The following is a 10,900-nucleotide window of genomic DNA, read 5'->3' on the forward strand; positions in this document are numbered from 1 at the left end:
GACGTGCTAACTGTTGAGCAACCTCAAGCTTTGGAAGCAAATAAAGCAGCCTTAAAGGCAAATAAGGCTAAAGCCTTCATCCTAATGACTCGTCATATGGATGATTCGCTCAAGTACGAGTGTATGAATGAAGAAGACCCCAGAAGGCTGTGGGTCTCACTGGAAGAAAGATTTGGCAACGTCCGTGACTCCTTGCTTCCTGACCTAGAAGTGAGACGGCATAGCCTCCACTTCTGTGATTTCAAGTCAGTTCTTGACTACAACTCGGAAGCACTTCGCATTAAATCCTTAATGGAATTTTGTGGTAAAGAGATCACAGATGCGATGTTGATTGAGAAAACTCTCTCTACCTTCCCCGTCTCTGCATTGATGGTTGCTAAGAACTATCGAATCGATGTTGTTGCAGGACAGATCACAAGGTTTCATTAGCTCATTGGAGCTATGAATGTTGCTGAAAAGCATGATAACATCCTTGTGAAGAACTATAATTCGAGATCCGTGGAAATAGAGCATATTCCGGAATCCAATTATAGTCGCGCCCCTAAGAGAAGGCCCCAAGAGCAAAACCCTAATCTTAGGGATACTTCTGGACGTTCTGGTCCATATAATCGCTCTACTTGGGAAGGTAACCGCCAAAAGTAGGCGAACACGGAACCGAAGAGGTATACGTGGAAAGAGAGAGGGAGGCAACGCCTCTGGCCATGTTGGTGGCGCCACTAACACTAAGAGCCATCTAAATGACGCTTTCAAAGAGCCTCAATCAATGGAGTTTGAGCAAAGAGATGTATGTTCTCGATGTGGGGTGTCTGATCATTGGGCACACATTTGTAGAGCTCGTGAAAAACTAGTCACCACCTACAAAGCATATTCTGAAGCAAGAGAAGCTCACTATGTGGAACAAGAAGATCAAGAAGATGATCTAGAGTGAAGGGTTGAAGACTACAAATCTGGCTGAGATCAATTGATCGCCAATTCTGTTTAAGTCTTTATTTTTCCAAGAGATGTAATAGGCAATTGCCATATACTTTGTAGTAAATGCCAATGGCTTAGTCTTTCTTCAAAGTAGGCTCACCCAAAGTAGGCTCACCCAAAGTAAGTGTGATGTCTAGGAAGGTTATGAGATTAGTGGTACTTAAGCTAGCCTTGCTCCACCGACATCTCTTTACTCACCTGGTCACATTTATTTGGAATTACCCAAATAAGTTAGACGACTACCATTGTTTTGCATTAGCTAGCACTTTGGATTAGATTTTCTTTGATTAAAGAGACAATGATGTAACTCTGTTGGCTTATGAATAAAATTTCGAGTTCTTTTCATTATGACTCAATTTTGATTCTGAGCATATTACTTTTGTGACTACGATGGCTAGGTCATCAATATTAATTCAAGGACATGGAATAGCCCAAGTTCCCCCTGCCAAATGGCACCTTGATTACTGTCACAGAAACTCTCTATGATTTTAGGGCAAATCGTACCCTATGAATAGCCAACGGATTCCATGAGAAAACTCATGTAGAGAATGGAAATGAGTTCCTTTGCAATACCTCTAATGATTGCGAACAAAGGCGCATCTTAGAGAAGTTTATGTGTCTCTCTAGTGGACTCTATGTCACTATTCGAGCTATTAAATCTAATAAAGTTATAAGAGAAGATCTCTTAGATTTAGACACATATTGGTTTTGTCACGATAGAATAGGTCATCCTAGTCATGATATGATGATTCATCTACTAAAGACTTCACATGGACATCCTTTCTCTCGAGAGACATGAAGCATGAATCAAAAGTTGATTCCTGGACTAAGTGTGACCGAAGCTGCTGCCTAGGGCACCGCCTCCATCCACCAGTAGCCTAGGGCTGGCGCAGTCCCTATCCATAACACCATGGATGGCATCCATCATGGTGATGGCGCCCCAGGTGTTGCTGCAATCACCAACTTGCTTCAAAATAGCGTTTTAGACGCTCAGGCCTAACCAAAATTCTCATTGGTTGCTTCTAAAGCCTCTCGCTCGTTTTACAAAGCCCGTTCCTTAGGGAAATTAGGACTGAGACCGTCCCATGCAAAGGATATGAAAATACTCATTATGTTCTTGCATAGAATCCGTGGGGATTATGTGGACTAGTTCAACCAACTTGCAGACGCTTAAATATTTCATGATGTTGGTTGACACGCAAACACGCTGGTCACGTGTTGTGCCATTGTCCACCTATAAATGCTGCTTATGCTAGCTCCACTCCTAGCACATATCATATGACAAGTGGCTTACTCCCCAGATCATCCTATTCAGTCAATTGGATTTGACTATGCTATAGAGTTTACATCGAAAGACTTTCGATGGATATTGCAATGGGACTGATGTTGGATATCATATTCCCATGTACACACCCAAATGGTCTTGCGGAAATGACTACGATGGTAGTCCGGACATTGGTAATGCGCACCAATCTCCTTATATCCGCTTGGGGTGATGTAATATCGCACATGCAGCTATGCTAATTTGTCTACGACCCACCGCCACTCAATGTACCTCTGCGTTACAGCTAGTGACTGGGTACAAGTATTGTACTTACGCATATTTGAGTGAACCATTTATGTGCCAATTGCCCCGCCATAGCATTCTATGATGGGTCCTTATAGACGAATGGGCAACTACGTTGGATTTGTGACTCCAACAATCGTCCGCCACTTAATGCCCTTACAAGGCGATCTCATTACCGCTATATTTGCGGGGTGTCACTTTGATGAGATAGTCTTCCCATTGTTAGGGGGAGATAAGAACACGGATGTTCAGCAGGAACGACAGGAATTGTCGTGGCCTGTCCCTACTATGTCTCATCTCGATCCCTGTTAAAGTGACGAGATCACACAAATATGCTGCAAACATGCCTGCAAGGAAGTATGTCCCTACCAGAGGACGTAGCGCCACCCTACACGGAGGTAGGCATGACGCCAGCACCAAAGAGTGGAACTCTGGTGTTATAGGCCATGGCCCCAGCTAGGATGCGTGGGAGGCCCGTGGGTTCGAATGACACTTTGGCACATCCCAATCCTTTGATCATCAAGACTCAAAATCCGTCTCATGAGAATCTTCCAGGTTAGGGTTATCGTTGGGGGACGCCTCAATGTTGTAACTTATTCCTGAGAATATAGAGTTCTATGAAAATTACACTAGTGTACATGAGATGTGGGATAGAAACTCCATCATAATTGATGATATAGTCATGCACTTCGTTGCACATGAGTTTGTTGAGTCGATGATATCGAACCACACTCCGTTGATGAATGAATGCCAACGTAGAGAGATTTGGCCTAAATGAAAAGATGCGATCCAGGTTAAGTTGGATTCTCTAACAAAGAGGAAGGTTTTCGAGCCAGTGATGCCAACATCTCCTAACATAAAACCTATTGACTAATGGGTCTTCGTTAGAAAGCGTGATGAGAAAAAGAGATGGCAATCTTGCCTTATGGCGCAAGGCTTCTCACAAAACGCCCTGGAATCGACTACGATGAGACATATTCTCTCGTAATGGATGTCATTGCACTCCACTACCTTGTCAGTTTGGTAGTTTCCGAATAACTGAACATGCAGCTCACAAATGTGGTCACTACGTATCTATATAAGGATCTAGATACGGAATATAAATGAAGGTTCATGGTGAACTTCATTTACCCTAGTTAAATGGCTCTAGACCACGGAGCGCGTTTACAATATGGTTGGAACGCTCACTAAAGTGACTACTTGATTAGGAAGGGATATGCCCACGCGTTTCCATAACAAGTTTCTGATTCTATCACGGTTCATGTTGGACATGATCTTCATTAGAAGCCCTTAAAGAGTTAAGGGAAACCGCTGAACACTTGAAATCCGATTTTGAGATGAAGGATTATGGGAGAATACGATTATGTCTCGGTTTGGAACTTGAACATCGTGTCGATAGATACTTAGGCATTTTGACAAGGTCAAGCCTTCAAGCACCCCCATGATTGTGCGTAGTCTTGATCCTGAAAATAATCCTCTTCGTTGAAAGTATGATAATGAAGATGTGCTAGAGGCAGGAGTGCCTTACTTGAGTACAATAGGTGCATTATTGTACTTAGCTCAATGCACAAGACTAGATATCTCATTTGCCATGAACTTGTTAGCTAGATATTAGCTAGATATAGCTCTGCACCAACGCGACGCCATTGGATTGGTGTAAAAGATATCTTTCGATACTTGAGATGTATGATTGATATGGACTTGTTCTATCCCTACAAAGAGATGATGGATTCGGACCCATCACACACCAGGAACGCCGCCAACACTGGCCTGCGTCCACTATCCCCATCCCAAAATGACATGTGTTTTGGAAGGTTTTGCTGATGTTCGGTATCTCTCTGACCCATATAAAGGTCATTCCCAAAATGGTTAAGTGTTCACCATGGGTAAAGACCGTGATATCTTGGAGGTCTACAGAAATAGACTCTAGTCGCTATATCTTCGAACAATGCAGAGATTATTGCTCTTCACAAAGTGGTTCGTGAATGTATATGGATTTGATCCATAACTACGCATGTTCGAACAATTGTGGTTTAAAGTCTACCACATATAAGCCTACGAGCATTTAAGATAATGCAGCTTGTTTTGAATAAAGAAGCAAATGCTACATCAAAAGCGACAACACCAAGCATAATCAGCAACAACAAACTCTCCTCAAGATCAAAGTGAACTAGGTTCGATCTGAGGACAGTGTGGCAGACTTGCTCACTAAGTCATTGCCTAAATTCCACTTTCGAGAATCATGTTGGTAGCATCTTTTGCGGAAGTTATCCGAACTCCCATGACAGTTGTCATAAGGGGGAGATGTCTACATGTATGGTCTCGAAACATGAATGGTGTGTTGTGCTCTTTTTTCCCTTCAACCGAGGTTATTTTTGTTCCACAGGGTTTTTGTTACTCGGAAAGGTTTTTAATGAGGCAACGAGAGGAGCACCACGTTTGGGCGACACAAGGGGGAGTGTTCAAGTAAATCCAGAATATGTGTCTGGCCCAAACTCGAGGTTACTTGCTCTATTTGAAATAAGATTTATATTAGAGATATTCTCGAAGAATCTTAGGAGATATCCAATCAATGTATGATTATGTTTCTATGTACAACTCTATCTCTATGCTTGTAGTCCTCTATATAAAGAGGCCCCTATTATCAATGAAAGTACGACTCAATTCTCTCCCAATTCAGTTTTCCTTAAACAGTTTGAAATATATCGGCATAAATTATTTTGGGTGTGGCTATTGCCACCCTACCATTTTCTTAGTTCACCCTACAAACATTTGAATTATTGAAAGACTATATTACCCAACTACAAAATAACTAATAAGTACACTAATTTTCTAAAATACAAATGTGTAGGGAAAACGAAATACAAAACTAATTAATTACATGCAAAGACTACTTAATTTCTCATTGGATAACATCAATCTTCATCTTCTCCACCCAAATTTTTTTTGTCTTTTTGTTGCCTCCTCAACATTAATTCGTTATTCAGTTCACAAAATTATTAGTGTTAATTTCATCAAAATCTTTGCAATACCCTTTGTGAACACTGAAAGTAAAAATTTAAGACACGAAAAAAAATTTATTTTCTTCTTCATTGCTCATAGTTGGTAACTTACTAATCTTTTGACATTGATTGAAATAGACGAACATTGAAACTGAAAGATAAAATAAAAAAACCCTTCAAAAAAAAAAGAAGATAAAATAAAAAAATGGAAGTAAATCAAATTATGATTTAATTAGGAAACTTTAATATATTTTAGTTTTTTTTATCGGTATAAATTAAATGAGAGATTTTCGTTAATTTTTTATATATTTAGATATGTCATATAAGGATATTTCTGAAAACAGAAATTGGTTAGATAAGTAAATTTAATAATCAAAATTAATATGTAGGGTGTAATGAGCATGTAGGGTAAACAAAGAAAATGGTAGGATGACAATAACCACACCCATTATTTTTAAACTTTTTTTTTTTTTTGAATAAAGGGCCTGTACGGCTGCCCTCAAGCCTTGATTAAAGAAACCGTCAAATACAGGGGGGGGGGACATTGAGCCTAAATCCTTGATTACAATAAGCATATAGAGAACATCCTGAAATACTATCATAAGTCTCCACTAAATAACTGTATTCAACAAGGCACCAGCTAACAAAGAGCGCTCTACTGGAGACTCTATTTGCTTTGATACAACAGAAAGATAACTCTATCTGCAACTCGATTACAACATAGCATAATTTCTATATACACACACTACTAGAATTTTGGCCTTTGACATCGGCCAAAAACCGATGTTAAAAAAAAAATCGTTCGATGTCTTAGTGGGTGATGTTAAAGATCATGACCCAGACATCGGTTTTTAGCCGATGTTAAAAATAACTCTAGACATCAGTTTCTTATAACGTCTCGATATATAAAATGACTCTAGACATCGGTTGGTTTATAAAAAACTGATTTCATTTCCTCTTGTGACATCGTTTTACGAAAGAAATTGATTTATATATCAATATTAGACATCTGTTCTATAGATAGAACTGATGTTCTTAGTCATTTATGACATCAGTTTGTTATATTAAGTTGTTGAGTTTTCGTTCTTTTTGCTTCAATTTCTAGTTTAAAAGTGGTTTGGTTCTTATGTGCATAAATCAGTTTCTTCACTAGAAAATTATCACAATGAGAATACAAGTGGTAACCAAAAGAAAATTCTCATTAATACTATTTTTGATAAAAAGTGTACAAAGAGTAGGGAGAAGGGGACATATGGCCTAAACTTCTCCATATACAAAACAAAAGGCTAGCTAATAAGTAAAACGGTCATTGTGTACCATTCCATAAGCAAGGTCATGTTTGCACTACTTTCTGCAAAACAAAAATAAAAATGAGATTAAGTTATACCAAGCTATCCACTTCCACACAGATGAATTTAGAATCTTCTAGATCCATACCTTCTCATCACTGGTTACATGGACACTCAGTGAAATTGACTGCAGACAACCAAACTCTTAATCAGAAAACAAAAAAGATTACAGGGAAACCATACCCAGAGGTATTACTTTATATTATAAATGCACAAGTGGTACGGTGATAAACCAGATTGGGATGCAAGCAACCACAGTGACTACAATATTTTACATAGGATGTTTTAGAAGCGAAAGGCCCCCCTTCAGCAATAGTACTAGATACAATTAAGCTCACTATACATCCTGTTGAAAATAAATATATCCATGCATATCACTACAATATTTGAAATGAAGATATATAACTGGACAACTGAAACTCGACTAACATCTGAAAATGTTGGTTATACCTGTAGACATTAAGCATGTTGAAAAAGATCAATGAAATCTGGGTTAAGAGAAATGTTCCAAGAGAGCTGGCAACCCTTGTGTTTGTCTGCAAACCAAAGAATAATTACAACTGATATCCAAAATAGGACCAACTAAAGGATGGTCAACAACGACTATTATCACACTTAATATTGTTATGACAGACATTGGATACACAGACAAAAAGAGAAAAAAAATTAACATGTAAAAAGCCCATTTAGGAACCTGACAAACGAAAGAGAAATTGCAATCTTATGTACACAAAATAAACAATATTCAACAAAACAGTCACAGAACACAGAAAATGAAGATAATAATCAGGCTGCATTATATAGTTTGACCAACAAAGCATAGTATGGATCAATTTTCTACAGGATACCACCATTATATTTCAAGAAATGTATACCTGTAATATATTAAGAACGGTTCGAATCACTTCCTGATCTTTAAGAACTTCGACACTTTGGCGTGCTTGCCCAATAATCTCGGACCATTTCTGAATGACAAGTACTTCGTAAGCGACCCAATATACTAGCAGCACCTGCGACTTTGCAAGTGTGTGCATGCAAGAAGGATATGAACATGTCCTAAAACAATGGTATTCATATTTAACCTGATTTGGGAGACTCATCAATCTGTGTAAATATTCATCCCTCTTTTGGGGATTAGATTCTACTTCAAGCATATATCACCATAAAATCTTTCTACTCATACATCAAAAATTGATCAACAGACCAAGATGGAGCTTATGGCCTATTGTATCACCATAACAGAAGCAGTAACTACCACCCTAAAAACAAAACGACAACAAATTGGTATATCTGATACCTTGGCTTTAGGAGCAAGATGAGCTATGAGAGCTGTTGCAGCATTACCCGCATTATTTTCCTTGATGAAACTAATGGTGGAGTTGATGACCAGCAGAGTAATAATAACCACAAAATCTTGCCAGTCAGGAGGCTTCCCCTGCATACAGATAAACAAACATCACAAATCAACAAACAAATCACCAAAAATGCAAGTAGTGTAAAAAAATAGCAACAGTAACCCGAAAACTTGAAAAACTTGCTCTCTTGAAACACAACGCCCATATCACACAATTGTGAGAACATGAAGTGGACCAAGGAAAGGAGACATAACTCAATACAGTCGGGCTGAAAACAAGCAAAACGTTTAAAAGAGAATCTAAAACCTTCCCAGATCAGTATCTCAATGGGGAAGAAAAATAGAAAAGGAAGACAAGGTGAAAGCATCCAAGAGCCATAGATTGCTTGACACATGAAAATGTAGCAGATATCATTGCTTGGCTGGCAATCATCGCTGCAAGTGTGGCTATCACAATGACTGGCCAAAAAAGACTATCTGTTTCTCCACACAATTTGAGAACGGGAAGTGTCAGAATAATGCACCAAACGCCAAGAGATGTCCCTTATGAAACAATTAGAGTAAAATTGAAATGAATAGGTAGCCATGATGTTGGATGGTCACCTGGTACAGAATCATAGAATATTCTATGAGAAGAATCAGGGTATTTCATAAGATAAGCAGCTGGACCCATGTAAGCAAAAAGGAGGCATGGGAACACCACAAAAGAGAAGGCAATCTGTGCAAGATGTATAGACTATGTAAGGTTTTTGATAAAACAACAGGCAGAGAAGTAAAGGCTACTGATCGGCCAACCTGTATGGCTCGTACAGAGAAATGTCCTAGATCAACAAACATAGCTTCAGCTCCTGCAATGGCATAACCGATGCAATGATGTAACTGATTAAGTTCTTAAATCCACAAGACAAATTGAAATAGGAAAATAAAATGGCCATCACATAAAAAAGATTCAGTAATTATTCTTAGGCCCTACCAATAGAAAAACTAAGAGGTACCCATCCCAGATCAGTATCTCAATGGGGAGGAAAAATAGAAAAAGAAGAAAAGGTGAAAGCCAAACGGTGGAAGAGATAAGACCTTGAGCTAGGTGGCTTCTAGGTGTCAAATAAGTGAAACTAGCATGGATGCTTAATAAACAAAAATAAACCTAATTTAAAAACTAACTGCTAGCTTTAACAATAACAAACATATAACCTTAGGTACAATTAAATAAAATGTATGTACTACATTACATGCGGCTAGCTACATAGATTGAATAAAGAAGTGAATAACAAGCACGTATCACATCCTCCACAATTGCAAAGCCAAGAGACATCCACCATCTTGAATAGACAAAAACAACACTCCTAGGGTTCAAAATCTTGCTTTAAATACTGACCTAAAGTAATTTATTGCAAAATCATGTAAAAAAGAACTTGGCTTACATCTTGAGATAAAAACGAGACACACATATAACTCTTAATCTTCTCTTGACCATCTAAGCCTTCTTTCTGCAGCTTTACTAGGGAGGGGACGACATAACAGAGTACATATACATCAAGATTTGTAATTTCAATATCTCAAAGAATTAAGTACCTGCGTATCTTTCATAGTTTCATTAGTTTGAGTGAAATTGAGGAAATAAACTGAAGTCATCCACAGAGCCTAAAGTAAATAAGAGAGCATATAAAACAAGCTAGCATCTATCTATGATTAGGATATCTAATAATAATAAATATATCTAGAGAAGAAGAGGGAAAACTACTTCATTTTGATATGACGAGATAAGGTCACAACAGAATAGTGAAACACATTGTACATGCTTGTACTCTCGATATCAAAGATCGTTACTCATACAAATAATCATTTACTTTTGTTAGTTGCAAAAAGGTGTATATCCAATCTACAAGGAAGCTGTAAAAGATATTCACTTAGTTAGCAGAAATTAAAGTTAACTAGCTGAAGTAAACCTGCATGATAATTGATGCTATAATTTGAGGACTGATTCCAAGCTGGAACAAGGACATTTAAGCTCTGCTGTAAATCGCCGAGCTCATCTGCAAATAAACAACACGGATGACCCTATAACAGACTTAAACATCAAACCCAACTCACTCTTATGAAAGGGACAGAAGGAATAACTTAACAATAAGAACTAGTAAACATGTATGAATATAAGATATCAAAAATCAAAGTCTGACTATACTATGAGCATCAATTACTCACCAACTGATCCCGAGACAAAGATGAGATAATCCTGAGGTATCAACCTTCTATCAAACCCAAGCAAAGGAATGAAATAACTAACACGACTAATCACAATCAGTACTTCCGTCACAAACAACCTCCCCCGAATCTCACTCTTGAAGAACGCTCTTCTTCAGTCAGGGAACGCAGGCATCCCCAAATCTCTACCCATCTATAATTAAAACCCTAAAATTGAAAACCCCCCAAAATTCTCAGGACCCAAACAGAAAACAAAGAATTCAGTGGCAGTGACTCACTATTAACGTGATTAATTCAGATTGAAACCTGTTGTAGAGGATGCTTTGCCAGATCGAAATCTTCTGAGATCTTAAAGAGAGAGAGAGAGAGAGAGCTTGCGGGTGGAGGTGATAGCGCCGGTGAGGGGGTGGAGGTGGTTAATGAGAGAGAGATAATAGCGGGGCTGCAGGAG

General features: G+C 38.4%; 1 protein-coding gene across 4 annotated transcripts; it reads right to left on the bottom strand.

Annotated features, from left to right (window-relative positions):
* Positions 1–6,971: 6,971 nt before the first annotated feature.
* LOC112193853 (ATPase 5, plasma membrane-type-like) lies at positions 6,972–9,773 on the bottom strand. Of its 4 annotated transcripts, XM_040517193.1 has the most exons (6): positions 9,669–9,773; positions 9,040–9,092; positions 8,848–8,962; positions 8,188–8,325; positions 7,766–7,855; positions 6,973–7,426 (listed from the first exon to the last, which is right to left on the bottom strand). In XM_040517193.1, the coding sequence occupies exons 3-6, from the start codon at positions 8,860–8,862 to the stop codon at positions 7,268–7,270; spliced, it is 402 nt and encodes a 133-aa protein (XP_040373127.1). In that variant the 5' UTR covers positions 8,863–8,962; positions 9,040–9,092; positions 9,669–9,773; the 3' UTR covers positions 6,973–7,267. The 4 variants fall into 4 exon arrangements, with proteins under 4 accessions (XP_040373126.1, XP_040373127.1, XP_024189861.1 ...); XM_040517192.1 differs by lacking the exon at positions 8,848–8,962 and having other exon boundaries at positions 6,972–7,426; XM_024334093.2 differs by lacking the exon at positions 9,669–9,773 and having other exon boundaries at positions 9,040–9,111.
* Positions 9,774–10,900: the final 1,127 nt, after the last annotated feature.

This window comes from Rosa chinensis, chromosome 3 (assembly GCF_002994745.2).
Source record: "Rosa chinensis cultivar Old Blush chromosome 3, RchiOBHm-V2, whole genome shotgun sequence".
In the NCBI taxonomy this organism is placed as follows: Eukaryota; Viridiplantae; Streptophyta; class Magnoliopsida; order Rosales; family Rosaceae; genus Rosa; species Rosa chinensis.